At 40.8% G+C, this 20,485-nt stretch overlaps 1 protein-coding gene across 4 annotated transcripts in view; it reads right to left on the bottom strand.

Annotated features, from left to right (window-relative positions):
* Positions 1-20,485, bottom strand: part of TBC1D14 (TBC1 domain family member 14) — a 75,873-nt gene that overhangs the window by 33,233 nt on the left and 22,155 nt on the right. For 3 of the 4 annotated variants that reach the window (XM_030008366.1, XM_041124376.1, XM_041124372.1), the window contains one exon: positions 19,438-19,558. In XM_030008366.1, the coding sequence (XP_029864226.1) occupies positions 19,438-19,558 (121 nt within the window). Of the gene's footprint in view, positions 1-4,099; positions 4,221-19,437; positions 19,559-20,485 lie in introns of those variants that run through there. The other variant, XM_030008379.1, reaches the window with a different exon arrangement.

The following is a 20,485-nucleotide window of genomic DNA, read 5'->3' on the forward strand; positions in this document are numbered from 1 at the left end:
TTCTTGTCTTAAAATCTCATGGTGAGATTTCTCCTACCCAAGCTATTTTCAGATGCAAGACTTCAATGATGGCAAAAAAAAAAAAAAAAAAAGGTTAAAGTCACGGTTAGGCAGAAACCCCACACTTGTTATGGTGCCCTGAAGTACAACAAGCCTAAATCATAACAGAGCATAATGTATTAACTTGTGTTTGTAATATAGACACTGACATACCAGAACAAGACTAGCAAAGAGGCACCAAGATGACTGGGGTCTGGAGCAAGTGACACGCAAAGAGAGGCTGAGAGAACTGGGCTTGTTCAGCCTTCACAGGAGAAGGCTTTGTTGGATCTTCGGTAGCTGTGGACAGTAGTAACAGGATGGTGAAGGCTGAATACAAGTCTCTGAGGCGCTTGTATAAAGAACAGGAAGACAACAGGCACAAACTGCTACAAGGGGAATTCTGGTCTTAGGAAAAAAAACCAACCATCACTAGGAGGGTAGTGAAACACTGGGACAAGTTTCCCAAGATGTGGTAGAACCTCTGACCTTGAAGGCATTCAAAGCTCAGATGGATGAGCCCTGGGAACCTGGTCTAAGCAGACTCTGCTCTTGAGAGGGGAGTTAGCCCCTCAGAAGTCCTTCCACCCTTAATTACTGTTTTACTATGATCTACATTAGAGGACTTGGCATTACATGTACCATACTATTTTTGTTTTTCCTACGAACATTGTTTTGGAAGACAATGTACCAAAACCACAACCTACTGGGATAAAACAACCTTTACACAACTTCCATCTACTCCAAAGCTTGCAGTACTATAGCAAACATGAAGTATTCAAAGTGTCAGTGATATACAAACAACAAACACGATTAAACAGTCCTACAGAAAAACCAAATCCATATTACAGATACTTTTACATTCAACCTTATTATGAATTTTGCCACTTCCAAAAACCTGCTTTCACGTGTAGCTTTTTTTTATTGTAATAGAAACGGCATAAACAAGTAAACTATACTGTGAAAACTAATCATTGCAAATAAGCACTATGAACAGTGTTCCAGCCATAGACTTTTTCCCATTAGCACAAACAGCTCCTCAAATGGTACCAATTTCTTTCTCTCAACCTAACCTGTCAATTATGTCAAAACTTCCTTGGGCAATAGAGCCAGCCTTTCCAACACAATCAGAACAGCCTGGATCATTCAGAAACTAAAACAGGATCCCCACCACTTGCAGAAAGGCCTTCTCCTCCAACCCCACCTTAAAAAAAAGGATGGATGAAAAACACACATGAATGCAGAGCAACATGGATGTGGTTTTCTACTCTTGTCTCGTACAATTCAATTCTAGTTCAAGCTAGTTCTGTGGGACTCATAGATGCAGGTCTGTGAAGGTCTCGGGAGATAGAAAACCCCTCTTTTTCCTTGCTAACTGGGCACTGTCTCAACAATCAATCCTATGATGCCAGCATTGCTGACAGGAAACATTGTCATGAATTTGGAATGTCTGGCTCATTAATACCAGTTAATACAGCTATGCATGACATCAGTTTGAAAGCAAGGAAAAGAATCAAGAAAAACGTATTTCAACCACTGAATAGTACTTAGCTTTGTTTAGTAAAGGGATAGTGCTCATGCTGACAAAGCTATTCACTAAAAAAAAAAAAAACCCTCCAGTGAGAAAATAAGCAAAGAAATCTAGTAAAAAAGGTATTGTGATCAACAGCTAAGACATTATTCTTGCATTAATAATTCCTTGCAAGCAGCTGATAGTGACCAGTGTATGAGTGCACCATCATAATGTGCTTCAGCTGCACCATCAACTGCAGACTATATCCACTGTGCTGACAGGAAAGAAGCAAATGGCTATACTTTCTCCCAGTTTCTATTAGAAGACTTACTTTTTTTTTTTATTAGCTATTTTTCACAAATTAACACCATCAAATATTAACCTCTATTACTGCTTCCATGGACAAAGTGAACCTTGACCCTAAATCTAACATTTTTATTCCTTTGAGACACTACTAGTGAAAGAAAAACCATTTTGCATCCACAAGCAACTGCTAATATGCAGACATCATCATATCGATCTCCCTAAAGCATCACAGAACTTGATATTAAACCACATGCACCCAATGCTTATTACAGTAGAAGTTACTGCTTAATTTTGGCTTACAAAAATTATTTTCAGGGTCTTCTTTCACTGAAAGCCAACTGCAGAGCAAAACTGCTTTTGGAAGGCAAGAAAAACTGTACACACTGGGCTGCAATGGGGATTTTATTCTGTACAGTAGAATTAACTTGGAAATCTCATTCAGCTAAGCACAAAGTCTTCCACACCAGCACTAAGCATATCATTCTTCCAAGAATTTATTGGTTAAGGAACGCTTTATTTTGGAATATGGGTGGCTAGTTACAGTACTGGCACACTAGTACAGTTATTCAAACCTCTTAAAAGAGCAAAAGCCCACCCTGCATTTCAGCAAGCATTCATTGACATGTTCTACTCAGCACTACCCTACAGTAAAGAAGCCAGCCCAGCACAAAAATGGGAGTGGCACATTTTATCAGATTACAAGTATGAGTCCTTTGTAGTAATTTCATCCTTTTCAGTGGTAGCCAAAAAAGAATAAAAATGTCTGTTGGTGACAGTCATTATCTACAAGACTGTTTTTTAATCAGGGAAAATTAAAAAATAAACAAAAAAACCCCACGAGCCCCAACACCCCCAAAAAACCCCAACACAACAAAACCAAAAAACACCCAAAATTCACAGAAGACAAAAGCTCGTGAAAATGACCTTTTATTCCAGTAAGAAGAGAATGCAATTTCAAACAGAGTACAATGTATGATACAGCAATGAAGCAGATTGAAGCCTCCACAAACTCACATTAAGAGCATCTGCTGACTGAGCAAGTAGAAGTATTTGCACGTACAGGCATACTGCAATAGGCTGAACCACACAATAGCTCATTTTAAGCTTTTTCTTTCTTTTTTTTTTTTTTTAACCAGACTCAAATCTCTCACAGGTACAAATAATTCAGCATCTATTTAAATCCTGTACTGTAATTAGGGGTTACTAACCTGATGTAGCTGCAAGTTAATTTTAGGATCAATTTAGGATGAGCTGATCATTTACAATTTAGAAAACATCCTTATCGCTGAGATCACTTAGGCTTTCTTCCAGGTTTCGTCTTAACCTATTCAACATTCAGCCACAATAGCTGAACTACTGTTTGAAGATGTTCTAAGAGAGCGTGCTGTAGATTAAAGCACCGATTTAAAAAAAACAAACAAACAAACAAAAAAACCCAAACCAAACAAACAAAAAATCCCACAGAAGCACACACCCCCGAAACCAAGTTTAATTCTGGGTGGAACCTGGCAGCTTTGCAGTTGAGACGCAAGAAGCTCGAGTCGTGGTGATCCACCGCAATTCTTCGAGCAGCTAACCTGCACAGGGATCCTAAACCATCTCTGCGGAGGCACACAAGTAACCCTCCAGAACACAGGGCAAGTGCTAAAAAGATCAACCGCGCTAAGCGGGAGAGGGCTGTGTGCCTTCTCACACGCACGGAGCCTCCCCGGGGACCAGCGAGCAGCACGGCGTGACCGAACCTACAGGAACACCAACTGTTCTATCAAGGTCATCTTGTTTTGGGGCTGTTTGTTCGAAGGTAACGACTCTCCGACGAAGTCGAATACGAAATATTCGTGCCAGGTGCCAGAGTGGCAGACACCAGACCGCTCGGCTCTCGCTCCGCCGCTAGCCGCTTTGCGCGGGATGGGATGGGATGGGATGGGAGGCGGCCGGCCGTGAGCGCGGCCGCCCGTCGGTTCCCAGGAGCAGCCCCGGCCGGCCTGGGCCGCCGCCTTCCACCCCCGCCGGGGTCTCGCCGCCCCGCCTCGCCTCGCCTCGCACAAAGGGGATCCCCTCCCCGCGAAGTTGGTTCTCTACCGGACCCAGCAAAGCGATCTACAAGCGGACGAGGCCGGCTTTACCCCATTCGCGCTGAAGCCCGCGCCCACCCATCCCGTCTCCCCCAGACCCAAGCGCCCCGCAGCCAGCCAGCCGCCCGCCCTGCCCTGCCCGCACCCACACCGCGGCCTGGCTCACCATGAAAGCTGCGGTCCTTCACAGGCAGCGGCGCCGGAGCCCCATGCCCGCCCCCCGCACCGCGGGCCTGGCTCCCCGCCGCGGCGCCGCCCGGGCCCGCACGGCCTCGCGGGCCGCCCGCCCCGGCCCGGCCCTGCCCTGCCCTGCCCTGCCCGGGCCGCCCTCCGCGGGCGCAGCGCCTCCGCTCTGCCCCGCCCCGCCAGCCCCGCTAATCACCCGCGGAGCCGGCGCGCCCGATCGGTTCTCTCCGTCTCGCCCAGCGCTGCCTGAGCACGCACGGCGGCGGCCCCAAGGGGAGAGGCGGCCCCGAGCCCTCCTCGCTGCGCGGGGGAACCGGCCCCGGCCCCGGCCCCGGCCCCGGCCGCCCCGGGGAGGCGAGCGCTTGCCCTGCCAGGCGCCCTGCTCCGCCTGGCACAAGCCTTCCGCCTCTTGGGCCGCCCGAGCAGCTCTTCCCGGCCCGTTTCAGCTCTAGGTCCGAGGTGGGTAACAGCAACCTTGCACCAGCTCACGTGCAGTAGCTGCCACGCTCCTCTTCACCGTGGCCTGCAACAGCGCGGAACTGCGTGCGCTGCCTCGGGAGGCGGCCGCGTTCCCGACGCACGGCCAGCTCGCCCGCCCGCCCGCTCTCCGCTGTTTTCCCGCTCCCGCGCTCCCCGGCCCCGCGTCGGGCCTTGCGAGGCTGTGCCCTGCTGAGACTGCCCCCGTCACCGCGCCGAACGGCTCCGTCACCGCTAAAACTCACCAGCCCTTACGTCAGCCCCGAAGGAACAGCAGCAGCGCTGCGCTGACATACCTCCTACAGCGTAAGCAGCTTTTCAGTACAACTCGCGCCCTGTCCTCTTCAGACAGCTCTAAAAGATAGATACGTAAATCTCTTCCACGGTTCGGACAACTTCCACGTCACATCAAGTATTTTGCCTCAGTCCAGATGAATTAAGTTTGCCATTTTCCCTTTGGCCCAAAGCGCTGTTACCTAACTCGGGGGAGATACCCAAGTCGCTGTGGCACCGCCTTTGGTAAACCCACATTTTATCCTATTATCTATTCATCTGCAACCGTCAGTTGTCCTTTTCTCAGCACTGTACTAAGGGTTTCATACTCCTCGACCTCATTGACTATGGTTTGCAGCTGCCAGGCTGCATTGCTCATGGCCTTTGTCGAGGCCTGATCCTGAATCACAAAATGAGAGCAGCAAGGACAGACCTGAAAACAACCAAAGTCACTTAAGTATTCTGCTTTCAAGAGGTGGCTTTGCAAAAGCTGAGATAACTTGTTTTCTCAAAATGGCTAGCTGTTACATCAGCTGTTGTATTCAACCTGTGACTTCTCATCTAGCTCATGGATGCAGCAATATTATACCAAACGAGGAACAGCTCAGTCTTCAAAAGCACTTCAGCTTCATTCCTGCCACCGCCAATTAACCACAGACATCTGCCATCCAAGCATCTAGTGTCAGAGCACTAATAACTACCACAACTGCAAGTCAACGTAGCTCATGAAAAGCACTACAGACTCCGATGCTAACGCTTTTTCTCATTAGCTATCTGAAGCAGTAAATTATCGCACATATCAAAAAACATATATGTAAAATTACAGCTGTTAACACAGAAGAAACTTAAGATCATGAGGAAGAGCAACCTCTAGGTAGACAACAGTATTCCTGTGGTAAATCTCTGTGGTTTCACAGGCTGAAAATAGAAAGATATTGCAGCTCTCCTAGACACAGGAAACAGCCATATGTTGATCCACAAAAAGAGGAGTTCAACCAACTATGCATTCTGCAACACACTGATTGGGAGAGAGTGATGCCTGGTGACATGGGAAGATAATTCTGTGGGGTGAAAAGCTCAGCATGCTCTGTAACTCAAACCATAGCTAGCCACACATTACACAGACAGTTGGTAGCAGTCATTATTTTTGGGCTGCCGCAACTATAAGAGTACCTGAGGCTACTCGAACAAGTTACGCACAAGCTTTAGTTACACGAGATTTTTTCCACCTCATTCAGTATGCGAGATAGGAACTGGACCAGGATTGCACAAGCAAACAGAAAATTGTTTTTTCCTAGGTTTTGAGTCTGACTGCTACCTAAATATTGCTTCAACGTTCCCTTCTGTTCCTTCATAGCTTTCTACTGCATGTCCATCTCTCCATCTGCAATCTCCTGCTTTTTATTTATAAAGTGGTTTACCAGATAAATTTACGCTGGTACGCAGCCAGGACTTCACTGCCCTCCCTTGCCCTTCTGGCCCCTCGCAGCAATTTTTTTGTGCCACCATTAAGTAGTTGTGTGACTGTACAATACACTAGACTGGGGAAATGATACTGCTAAAAACTAACCTTTTGTTTTGTTGGATTAGTTTGGTTACTCTGGCAATGTCTGCTGTGGGGCAATGTAAATGTGGAAGGAAAAGGAGCAAGCAGCAGGACTGTTTCTTTCAGAAGCTTAATTGAAACCAGCAGATCATGAAACTTGTGACAATCTTCAGGTTGAGAAACTAGGATCTGATTCTTGACATGGCACCAGGCCATAAAAAAGTCATTTTAATGGAGGCTCTTACATACACAGTAATCAAAAGAGAACTTAAGGAGTCCATCACCTCAGGCAAAGATCAGATTATGAAAATACCCTTCAAAACTTAACAGAAAGAGAATACAAACTGCTGAGCTCAGATATTAAACTTTCAAACAACTCCTTAAGGGATATATATGAGGGCTTTTTATGTAACTCCAAAACCAGTACAGAACTATTCTGAAAGGCAATTAGTTTATCAGTTACTGATCTAACAACCTGAGAAATCCAAGTTGCATGCTCACCCTGCACACTTTGCCAAAGTGATCTGGCAAGTTCTACAATTAATTAATGGTTCAAGAACCGTCAGCCCTACTTGCTTTACCCATTTCTCTACATATTTAATCCTCTTACATTATAGAAAGGATACCAGAGCAGAAGACAGCAATGTGATGACAGAATTTGACTGAAATAATGTTAAGTGCGTGAAGTTTTATCTTCCACCAGCACATCCTTCTCATCTGTTAGTACCACAGTATTCTCCCATTCTATACGTAACAAATTAGGAATCCGTAAGCAACGTAAGGGTAAGAGGCTATAGCCAGTTCACATGAGGAAAACCTCACACTACCTATTTTTAGGCATCATTTCAAGTGCTCTGAAATTTCCCCCTTTTCCCTTGAGAAGTGTCTACTTGTCTCTTCTGATTACAGGTGATACAGAACTTGGGCTTGCAACTGTGGTCCCATGCAATCACACTGAAGTTAAATGAATAAAATAATGCACACATCTTCCAAAAGGTTAACAGTAAAGAGAGAACCAGAAGCCACATACCCTGCTTTGCAGTCCTGTGCTCCAGCCACGGGACTATTTTAACAGTTTTTACACATACGTGTTTTTATAGCATCATATTTTGAGCAACGGAGGCATCAAATTAAGGAACATTTAAAACCTAGGCCTAGATAAGGCCAAGTTAGGTCTTCCAAGAAAAAGCAACAGTTCGCTGTTTTGGAGTCTCACCTCTAACCATGCAACGTGCTACATATCAGATGGTTCTCACCCTCAGGGTTCATGTTTCATTTGTGCTATATGTAAATAATTTAAGTGCTTTTTGGTTCACGCAGAGTGACATGCTTTATTAAAAAAAAAAGGAAGGAACCTAGAATAGTTCCCTATATTTGAAGTAGAGACAAAACATACCTATGAACCATGTGGCTTAAGAATAGCTCTTCATTGTCAAATGCAGGATCTTTAATCAGATTGTAAGAGCGTAGTGTTACAAGTGACTCCAATGTGAGTCACAGTAACAAAAAAAACCCCTACTGCTTAGAACACTGAAAAGGATGTAACTTGATCTGCATATACAAACATGTGCACAGCTTCCCTATATACTGATACTATCTGATACACTGCAGTATCAAACAAGTGGAAACATCTACAAGAAAGGCTTCTGGGAGGGCAAGCTGCTTGAATGCTTGAGCAAGAGAATACAAGCTAAATGTGTCTTTTACTTTTTTTTTTAATGAACATCTACCAGAATAAAATACTACCAACACCTGCTTTTAGCATATCCCTTAAATGTCACTTCCAGGGACTGGGAGTACACTAGATATGGACTTCATGTAAAAACATAATTTTACATAAACCGTATGTGCACTCACTGATCTCTCCGCCTCAATTTTCTGTATAGCCTCAGCACCATATCCTTCCAAATAATCTCTCAGCAACTTTTTCTCCCGACATTTCACATTAGTGCTGATGTGGCAGAAGAAAACTTATCCTTCCTATCTAGTCTCAAATAACATGCTCTTCAATCTGGCTGAAGAGCATGTCAGAACTGTCCCCCTCGCTCTGAGTGAGACACAGAAATAAAAAGACTCTCTATGCCACGTCAGCTTCATGCTGACGCCATTCTGAAATGGCCAAGGCACCAGGTTAACTCCAGGATATAGGAAAGGAGTCACAGGAATATGGCATTTTATCTTGCAAGTTCTCAAATCAGTTGCAAATACCACCTCAAGTACTTGCAATCTTCAAGGCAGCGTAAAAGTCACCCAGGAATACCATCTACTTTGCAATGCACAACGACTCAGTATTATTATGCTGTTCAGATACCCAGCACAGCACACAGTTACTATCTTTGTTTGCAAACGGCTGTCAATGTAGGTAAGCACATGCAGGCTTGTATAGCTACATGACTTCAGTACATACACCAAACTAGTGCGAGAAAAGGTACTTCACTTGATACTTTTAACCATATTTCACTTCCTCCTCTTTTTTCAAATCCCTCTGCTAATTTCTCTTCTGCTTCCTCATCAAGATTTGTGCATCCCTAAGGATCTCTGACCTTTTCAAGTTTGATACTTGTTTGCCCTTAGAAATGATAGAAAAGCAAGGCGATAAGTCTATTGCACTAAAGCCTCCTTGAGTGGTTTTCTAGATCCATGTTTGCTTTTGTGATCCCCAAAATTACCCTTGAAGCGGTTACTGGTGCCAATTTTTTATGTGTCTAATAAAAGCTTCTTTTGTACTCATACTGATAGTGTGCTTCATATTATCTCTCATCATCTGTTTGGACTGGTGGACTCTTGTGCATTCTGTTTTTAGTTTTACAAAAAACTGTATCAACATGTAAATTTTCCTGAATATAATTTTCTTTACAACTTAAGGTTCAGTCTTGAGGAGAAAAGAGTGTAGCTTTTTAAAGCTACACACAAATATGAATAAAATATATGAAGAAAGGCAACATACCTTCATAGTCTAGCTTAAAGCAATAACTATTTCCATGCTTTAATATTAATGAAACTGTTTCACTGAACTTTGTCATGCTAAAGAGACAACTTTGCAATAGAGCAAAAGAAAATTTTTATGTGAAAATTACTAACTGGCGCAAAAAACGTGTAATAAAATCACATTGAAAAATGAGATCAACTGTCCTCTGAGAGAGGGAGAATGAGAACATAAAATGTGAAGAAATATTTTCCCAATCTTTCTTCTGAAAGACACTTATGGAAAAAGTACCAGTCTGGCTTTTTAAAATCCTTACATCCAGATCCTCAGGGTTTCCAGTAACACACATACAGTAACTCCTTTCATTTTGCAGAGCCAAAGAACATCAGCTTTGTCTGTTGTTGCTAGTGAGCATAGTAAGAGTTAGCTTTTCAAAACCTTCACCTCCCCCCCATTCTTTAATTTTAGATGAAGTTTGAGATGTATAAACTGGAAGACAGACAAAGAAAACCTTTGGGTCAGATTTCTTGGGAGCTTACTTCTGTTTAACACAAAAATAACATATTGAAGTCTAGCAAAGCTTTCTCAATTTTACATTTTAGCAATGCAAGTTCTAGTCTCCTGTTAGGATAGGCAGTTCCACCACAATATTTAGAGGCTAACACACCTGCCTTTATGGATTTATCTCCAGCTTTGTTTCATAATAACATTTTGCCAAGTATTTGTGCGATGCAACATTCAGAAGCATGTGTCGGTATTTCCAGGCTCTCTACGGACTTCTATTTTCATTCAAAAACCCAAGGGGGGAAGAAAAAAAAAAAGTCCGAAAGCCTCCTCTGTGTTACTTATCAGCATGCACGGTGGAAGGTTACTACACTGAAAAAACTTACTGGCTACACAAAGATGTAGGTGTTTAAGTATCTATCTATAAGCACTAGCAGACACACAAATGCCAGCTGCACGTTGGATTCTCATTTAACAACAAATAAGAACAAACTTCCAGCGATGCATCAGGTCTTCTGAAAAGATGTCTTCCCTGGCCTTGAAATTTTGGGGGTAGGAAGAGCTGTGTACTTCATCCTCAAAAGTCAGGCATTTTCCCATGAATTTGTGGCTTCCTGCATTTAAAAATAATCTTGTGCCATGTGAATTTATGTTCCACCTAATGCTAAGCATCAGCTTGGGCTACAAAGTAACTGTTTCAATTAAGACAGACAAACTTTATGATCTCACTGGACAACTTTAGACTTACTGCATTTCCCCTAAAACATACCACTGGCATTGAAACAGACCCTTCAGTAGAGACTAGCAGCTACCATTTTAACTGCAATAACAACTAACAATTTAAACACTGACTGTTACACCTGTTTAGGACCCCTCCAGCTTCCACAGCTTTTGACCCAGGCAATTTATAAGGAGTTTTAGAGAGTGATGAAACTAAAATAAAAGCTTTAACTTCTTAAAGCTTTTTAACTGGAAAAGGAGGGAAAAACCCCTCACTTCCTTTCAAAAAATACTTTGTAGCTTGTCATAACTGTTAAAACTGATACTCAAATCTTATTATGTTCTATTAGCCTGATGTTCGTAACATACTCTGTGCTTTCACATGTTCGTAACATAAGGGAAGAAGTTCCAATAACATCAAAAGCAGCACTTGGCAGCTAGACTCTGCTAGATTATAATACCTGGGTGGGTCATATTACATTCTTTTATTATTAAAATACTCAGGAACAATCCTTCTGCCATAGTATTAAACTACCCTTTCATTTACTATGGATGGAAGCTATTACTCTTGCTTTATCTGTTTAAATATGATAGTAGATTTGTTTGAGGCAGGTAATTTTCAAGTCAGGACAAGAGCAACACACTCTTTGTAGAGTAATACAGCCTACTGCAATTGCCGAATCATCTATTTAGTACAGTTCTTGTTCAAAAAAAAGATATTTTAGGATTTCAGTGACAAAACAGGTTTGGTTTCTTTACTTATTTTTATTTACTTTCACAAAAATTAGATGCCCTTTACATATGATTACAATAAAATATTTTTAATTGCATCAGAAGACATGAAATAGCAGTGCATTAAGGCAACTTGCACACTTTGGGTTTAATTCTTAAGTGGGAAAATTAGTTACACCTTTATTTCTAGAGATTGCAACAAGAATAAGCATAGGTTACTTTTAGACTAACCACAGTAACTATGCCTTCTTGTACTGCAACTCCACTTCTGTTTCTTTATTCTTAAAAAAAGGAACTCAGGCACACCATGACAGATCTAAATCCTGCCTTTTTGAAGGCTGACAAGTAGAAATGAACCCAGAGGAGGAGAACACAGGAAGTGACTCATTTACACCCTTGGACTTCTACTGCAGAACAGAAACAACGCACTAGACAGTTTATAACCTAGAAAGCTTTAAAGTGTGAACGAAGTCTACATGTGAACACTGAGCCTGCCATTAACAGCTATAGCCATTAGTCACAATGATTTATCCAGTGATCTATCCAAAGACAAACTCAGTATGTGCAGAAGACAATGCTCTATCCAAAATGGCAGATCTAGTTCCTGCCAGAATCAGCAGCCAGCTTGAACTAACCACTTCCTCTTCAAAAGGCCCTGAATGGACCATCTGAATACAGCGTAAAGCATGGTTAAGACAAATGCTTAGAAAAGCTCAGTATTTTTAGACAACTGCCACCCATCAGCAGAGGGCTGCAGAAGCGGAACACATGGCAGCAGCTAGCCACGCTGCACAGCTTCCATCTGGAGTGCTCTTGCACATGGAGCTGCACAAGAACCTCCCCACATCAGTGGTCAGTGGACTTTTCTCTGGTCGTTTTGGGTTTTTTTTGCGGGGGGTGGGGGGACAGGATGGACATTTTTGGGGGTTGGGTTTTTTGTGTGGTTGTTTTATTTTTTTTTCCCCCTGGATAAAACACACTGCTCTCAACAGGAGCTCCTGTCTGCCTAAAGCATGGGTTGTAGTAACTTCTTTGAGTATTTCTTGCTGGGTGCTGTTGCTATGCAACTCTTTCCCACCTAATAGGTTCAAGCCAAAAAAACCAGACTTTGAATAAAGTGATTTTATTAATCAACTACGATTATAGCTTAAAAAAAGGAAAATCAAGTGAAGAGCGAGTCGAATAACTGACCCAAATAAACTTACAAAGGTTTTTCCTAGAGTACTGTTAGAAGCTTAACTCTTCATCCCATAAAAAAGCATCACCTATGAGCCAAGCAATGTATTTAGCTGTTTCAAGAGCTCCTTTTCACTTTATCATATGCTGCAGAGTAAGCCTCTTAACTACAATTCATTTTAATTGACTGAAATGTTGATCCCACATATAGTCATGATCTAATTATTACAGAAAAACGTAATTGGTAAATCATGTTGATTTATTTCCTGGTAGTGCATCACTCCTAAAAGAAATCCTATTGTGTCTCCAGCTGAAGACAGCCCAGTTGGGAAATTTTATCAGTGGTACCAAAAAAGAATGAGACTTTTCCATCTCCCCGTCTCCTCTAAAGAAACAAATACAGGAACAATTGAAAAAAAAAAAAATCAAAACAGTTTAGTAGGAGGGGGTGGGAACACACTGCTGGCAGCTTGTATGATAGAAGCAATATTGTATTAATGTGATCATCAAGGCTGAACAATCTGACTCAAATGACTTTCCTGTAGTGGTAAGGGCAGAACAAGCAAGTTGTACTGAAAAGCCTGGCTGTAAGCTCTTATGCTGCCACTCCACCTACTGCACGCCTGCAATCTGCTCCTGGGGCCTCGCACAGACAAACTTGTTATCTACAGCTGCACATAAACCCCTGTAGTTTTCCACTGCCGCTGAGGTGGGCAGACTGTTTTCATCATTGGTGACTTCAGGGCAGGAATCCAACTCCCCAGCAATTCATTTATTTAAAAGCATATCCTTACGGGGAAGAAAAAAAGAAAAAAAAAAAACCAAAAAACCAAAAACGGTCTCCCCTACCCCCCCATGAGAGCACACTATGGCTTTCAGAACAGGAATCCTTGTACATTTGGGAAGATGACAATCCCCAGGTTAAAAATCATAGCTACTCTATTATTCAGGAACTGCCATTAGAAATTCTAAATATTCTGATATGGAATGTCAACAAATGAGATCATAGAATATTTAGACATTAATTTATGAGTAAACATTGTTATTGAAAGGCCTCAAGTGTTGAATTTTACTGGTGTTGAAACTCAAAGAAAATTAAGACATTCCATTGAACTCTTTGAATTCATACAGTTAAAAGTTAAATCGAACAGTCTTCATAGGGTCACAGCACATTTGGAAGGGAAAAAAAATTACACACTGATTAAAAAAATGGATTTTCCTATTACAGAAAAAAAGGTACTTACACTACAGAAAAAAAAAATTTCATTTAAGACGCTCCTTTGGGGAAGATAACTGTAATGCATCTGTAGGATATAGCTAAAAATCTGACTTTCCTCTACACACGTTAGCCTCTTAATACACAAGATCTTGACTGGCCATTTGCAAACAAGTTCTGTGAAGACTGATCACATGAGAAGACAACCAAATGATATGCTGAGAACAATGTTACCTCTTCTTGAATTTTTAAAGGCATTTCTTTTTCAAGAGCATTCACTAACAAAACCACTGGGGGGAGGAAAAAAAAAAAGTTGCAAACATATGGTATTTACATCTGCTGTTCTTGTCAATCTTGAGAAGAGTTCCTGAAAGAAACAGTGGCCACAAAGCCTAGCTCAGCTCTACAGTCTATTGGAAGGGAAGAGAATTTAACTTCAGTGGTTATTCTCAGTGAAGTACTGTCATCCGACTTTTAGTGCGTTTTCACACATCAATTACAAAAGCAACTAGCATAACCAGTTCTGCTCGAGCAGGATTCCTGAAGATAATTGATACAAAAAATGATTCATGCAAGCCTCCATTGTAAATGCACTTCCAGCTTCTCAGACGAAATTACTTATTCTGACAGCTTTTAAGCTTTAAAACATTTAACTGGATAAAAACCATACAAAAGCTCTTGGTGACCATGCAAAGCAATCCAACCTTAGCATATGCTAACATTGATTCTTCATCAAAAGACTAATATTCATGCATATTGTCAGCATTAAAGGTAGGACAAACAGCAATTTAGCTGGATTGATTTTAATTCCCACATTGTTGAAACAGAGTATGATACTATATTGTATATACACTAGTTAAACAAGTGAGTGCTGTCAGAAGAGTTTTTATAGGACTTGAGAAGAGGCTTATGTGCTCAAAAACCTGTCCATTCTTTTGGTCAGAGGGGAAAACAATGCTACTTCTCACATATTGTGCCTGGCTCGCTTGTATATGTACAGCCATCTTCAGTCATGGTATAACAACATTCAACTTGTGAATGGCAACTGAAGGTTGAGAGTCTGGAGTTTTCATCATTTATTTACTTAGTTTACAAGTAGAAAGCAGGAAGGAAATAAGAACTGGTACATCTAAGATCAATTTTTAACCACTTCACAGTTCAATTACTTTTTTTTTTCTCTTCTGTACTTTACATAAGCACATATCTTAAAATTGCATTCTTTATTGCAAATTTCTTTCAATCCCAGACAAGATTATTATGGGGAAAGTATCAGAACAATGTACAATAAAAATGTATTTTAAAGATTGTTCCCTTTATATAAGTTTAAAAAATGTGCACACAAACACATCATCCTTATCTTTCAGAAGACTATTTAAGTTTGCAGTCAACTTTGTTCATCTCATTCTGGAAAAAAAATAATTTTTCATCCATATAATAAAGGTATCAGAAGATGGAACCACGAACATACCAACAAACTCCCTACAGGAGTCTACAGCCAAATTAGTAGGATAGTCACAGGGCTCTAATTAGTTACCTGGCACAAAGGATTTCTTTGATATCTGTCCAGAAGCAAAAGAAGCTGACCTGAAAAAGGATTGTTCGGTGGCTCAGTCACCTTAGTTCCTGTGCACAAATAGCTTCATAGCAAGCAAGTACAATCAAATGGATTTCCCTAGGTATGTGAAATTTGAGGACTGCTACAAACAGAAATTGATAACCATAGCTACTACTACAGTCAGGCTATTTTGTGGCATCTTAGATAATCCAAAGAACTTTTGATAGTCTAAAGTTACACACAACTTGAATTTTATTTTTTCCTTTTTTCAAGATGGGAAACCATAATCAAGTAAAAATCACAATGAAGATTTTATCACCGTTCCTCTAAGTTGCCTTTCAGAATTAACTTAGACCAAGATTTTGCTAATAGAAACACTACTCAAGAGCCTCTGTAGTTAGGCAGATTGAGTCTCCTACAATCTATCAGCTAATGAGTATTTCACCACATAGACAATAACATGACTGTAAGCACACAATTTGCAGGAAGACCCGGACTCCATGGTATGAATAATTTGGGGTTTTTTTTCCTTGAAAAGAAACAGTAAGTCAAGCCTGAGCAGCCAGAGAATGGAAAGCCTCTTGCTCAATAAATAACCCCTGTTTCAAGTACCAGCACCAACAGAGGCAGGAACTGGAACAGGAGGGAAAGCATCAAGCTCAAAAGGATGGCACAGTCTACATCTCCACCCTTTCCCAGACTTGAGGCATCTCAAGTAACAGACTCTCAGAAGCCTGTCAGTTTTCTGCCACCAGTAAAAAGGCATGAAATGCTTTAACAGGGTGCTGAGTATCTCTTCAGTACAAATCCAGATGAATACCCAAAAGGGCAGACTGATGAAAAGTTAGTTACAAGGGCACACCAACGCACAATTCTTTTGTTTCGTGCTGCTGACATGATGTACATTAGAAAGAAGTCTGTCAGAGCACTGAGTCCTATGAATGAAGACAGATAATCCTGCACATAAAGAAGACAGAAGGAATAAAGTGTACTATGGGATGGCAAGGAAGCAATACTCATGATAACTGTGCCCAGCAGCACATGAGCAATGTCTAACCCTTTCTCACCAAGTCTGCACAAGCCCAGTTGTGTAATATAATCAGAAATTCATGGTGTGGAGTGACAGGTGACTTGCTGCTACAAATCACTATGTTAGCTCAAGAGATCAGACAGTAGGGTTCAAAACCCTGCTGATTTCCCATGATGTCCAAAAAACTGACTCTCTCTTCTCTCCCTCCAGTTTGGTTTTCTTGAAGCGTATAGAAAGTTACACAAAATGCCATGTTAAAAGAATACTTAGATTTTTAATTAGTCCCTTCTGTCGAGGTGGCATTTTCCACTTGGACTGTGTGCTCTACACACTTCACTCAATACATAGAGCTGACATTGTTCAATTAACAATTATGATTTGCCATCATTGTTCAGGGCCTCGCAGCTCCCTGCACAGTCCTCAAGAAATCTTTTACATGAAGACAAGTTCATGTAAAGAGTGTTCCACAATGTTTTCCACATCTCTTTGTGTAAGTCAGTGTGGTAGTCAAGTCGTGAAACACTGGTGATCAAGATACGAAGTCTCAAGCTCAAAAACAGTCACCAACTTTACATCTCCAAACAATTGGCTTCTCAGGGCACCTAGTGTTTATAGTGGATTTCACATAATGCAAGTGTAACTCCCATTGCACTGAGCTTTAAGGAAGGCCCCAGCACTTCTGGAAAGAAAAATAAGTTTAAAAAAAAAAAAAAATCAAGCCCAATTTCAAGTAAAGCATACATAAAGAGCTGACAATTAACAGCCACCCATAAAAGAAATAGTTTAGGCACTTTGTTTAATGCCCCACAGGAGACTGAAATAGTTTACTAGGACACTAACCATTTACCTTGATCACAGCCATCTTCCGCAACCCCCACGTTTCATCGCATACCTCCAAATTCTTCAATACATGAGATAAGGATCTTTCCAGCACCTACTCTTCTGGCCACGGAAATAAAATACATACCTCAAGGCAGAAATAGAGTCACAGCATTTATTCCTCTGGCCTAGTACCCTTTTTTCCAGAAAGAAGAAAGCACTGGTGTTGGCCAGCAGGCATCATCCCAATAGCCACATGCTGTCACCTCCTCCACTTACACATATGCAACTTCTTTAGGCACAAATCAAAGGGCTAAAAGCATGCCTCTAAATGGGAAAAAAACTGCAACACAAGTGCTACTTCATCATTGTCAAAGCAACCTGTGAGGGATAACCTAAATCGGGATGTGCTTTGGAGTGCTGGTGAGGCTTGATTAGTTATTTACAGGGTTACTCCTGTCTCAGAAAGTCTACATTTCAAAAATAACTTCAGGAAAGTGCCAAACAAATTAGAAAGGATTAGTTATTGTCATCCAAGAGGCACTGGAGACAATTGTTTCAGACTTGCAATCTTTCCAGAAACTCACTAATGGTTGGAAGCCATACCACAAAATTCTTTAATAGCTACTTTTTTCTAACAAATTTAATACAACCATTCAAAGCTGTACTGTTCCAAGAACACTGAATACTCATGACATAAGGTAGTTTGGATCTAAAGGAAAAATATTCACAGTAGCAGCAGCAAAATGTTAATAAAGTATTTACCCACTTTTCAAAGAACAGATGACTACAATAAAATACACTGCTAAGTGTCAGAGTACTGCAATTATTAAGCCTCTTCAATTGTGTCATCAAAAATCTTTGGTGAACACTTTCAGAACTGTTAATTATATCAAGACTAGCTGTAGATAAAGCCTGAATGATTGATCACAGTGACAACTTCGAAAAGCTACTTAAACTTCACTTAAATTAACAGCCTAGCTACAGCTAAGAACAGTCACATGACACACCTGGATTTCCAGACCACTTTACCCTAAATTAAACAGCACAGTCCTTCAAATCAGCATTCTCATTTCACATACAGCAGCTGGTTTTGAAGTTCTTACTATGTGGTCTCTCTCCATGCAAACCTTCCTATTCCCACAGGATGTTTTCTTCTCCCCAAAAGAGCAGCTCATAAATTACTGACCACGTAGTTGGATTTCACAAGATCTTTCCCCACTGGGAAGGCAGGTTATTTGATTCACTAGCAATATGCTTGGGTTCATCTGTAGTAGAATCAGTCCTCTGAAAAGTTATGTTTTCAACAATGTTATAATGCTATAGCTTGAGAAGTGATATGCAAAGAAAGAGAAAAGGGGTTTTCACTGTGGTTTTTTACTCTCTTATGACACACTAAGGAAGGCCTGAAAAGGTTTTTGTATAACCTCTTCACCCCCCTCCCTAGCCCCCAAAACAGCTGCTAAAGTTTGACAGATCATGGATCTAACTACTGGTGAATATAAGCAACAGACACACACATAAAAACCAGCATCAAAACTACTTAAGCAGCAATGAAGACAGGGAAAAAACTAAATTCTTTGGTGTGTCTGGTACTTTTAAAGTTTTTCTCTATTCAGGGAACCACTTCAACAAACAATTTCAATACACACTCCCTCTTGGACTGTACTGTACAAGGAAAAACAAATTATTCCATTCACTTATCCTGAACTGTATTATATTGTTCCAACATTTCAAGTCAAGAAACAAATTTTCATCAAGGCTTACACATGGAAAATTTCAACTCCAAACAGCAAATACTTCAGAAAACAAGGAATAGGTGAAACTAGCATTCCAACACAAGTTTCTGGCACTCTACCACATTCACTCTATTTTGAATTTATGTATTTTTAATTACTATTTAAGCATAAATAAGCCAAGGCCCAGCAGAACACAATTTCCCTTCAAACAGCATCTTATAGATGGGTCCAGGACACAAAGGCCACAAACCAGTGAAAGCCAGACCAAGATAAAGGAATTTGAAAGATTTGCAAAATACCTACTAAGCTTGATTATAAAAAACAAATACACTTTCACATACTTTGAATCTTCACATGAAATGCTTTATACCAAACTGGTATGTGTTTTCATGGAGTACTCAATGTAATGACCATGTAAGAACACATTCTTTTGAACGGCACTGTTATAATGGAAGTAAAATTTCAATGACGAACCTTCTTTGACACTGTCCAAGAAATTGTGCGCAACTCATCAAACAAACAGGCTTCACAGTCGTTCATACAGATCATAAACTTAACTGGCTTCTACATTCACCACTAATACTAACACAGAATTAAACAAATACCTTTTGCGTTTTCTTTGGATCTTTCTGTGAGTTTTCTCTGAGGGGTACTTTTCCAAACAACTTCCATCCCACATCATTTTGTTTTTCAAATCTTGCACTTTGCTTTCTGACAAACAAATTCCTGCAAAAAAAAGTTTGATTAAGAAAAAGGGTTGATTAATTATAATAAACAGAAGGATAGACAATTTGCTAACCTTATGTATCCCAATCACATAGTTCAATTCCTCTTGTGGTTGTGCTAGTAGGCACTGTTTTCCATCCTCAAGAGGTACATCATGCAGTATTATCACCATACTAGGCAACAGACTTGGTTAAGTAAGAATTTTTAGTAGATAAAAAAAGTTCATTTGTAACTTTCTAAAAGTGGCCTTCTTTTTTACCCTCCCTCTAGATAATTCAGCCTCAGTCTTTTACAGTAAGACTACGACACTAAATCTTTTTGTATAAACATTCTCCACCCGCCTGTTACAACACCCTACTAACCAAAAATCACAAAAGTTGTAGACATAGCAGCCTTCTACTGTATTTGATCTGCTTTCATAAAAGATTATTTTTCCTGAATAACCTTAAAAGCAGCTATCAAAACACATTAATTCTGAAGTCTCTCTGAAATGTCTCAAATTAACCCGCTTAAACACCGTAGTAACAGTCATAAAGCTAGACATAAAGCCACTGAAAATTACATTACTTTTATTGATGTTACAAGTTTTTAATCATAAAGCCATATGCCAGACCTGCATCTTCTCACCACAACTATGTTTATCCAAAACTGGACATACAGTACAGACCAGTCTTCATGCTTTTGGTAGCAGTCAGCTTCTCCAAGAGCAAAACAGATGTTCTACACCCATGGCATGTCTGGATTATTGAAGTAACAGATTCTCTTTTGTCCTACTGTCTAGTTCAGTGAATATTCAGATACCTCCAGGTTAGCTCAATTATTTACACACCTTGTGGTAGGTTTTTCTGGGAACTTGACTCCAGGCTTTCGATCCCTCATTTAAAAGGAAAAAAATTTCACCGAGACAAAAGCATTTTTGCTCCTTCA

The sequence above is a fragment of the Aquila chrysaetos genome, chromosome 1 (assembly GCF_900496995.4).
Source record: "Aquila chrysaetos chrysaetos chromosome 1, bAquChr1.4, whole genome shotgun sequence".
NCBI classification, from domain to species: domain Eukaryota; kingdom Metazoa; phylum Chordata; class Aves; order Accipitriformes; family Accipitridae; genus Aquila; species Aquila chrysaetos.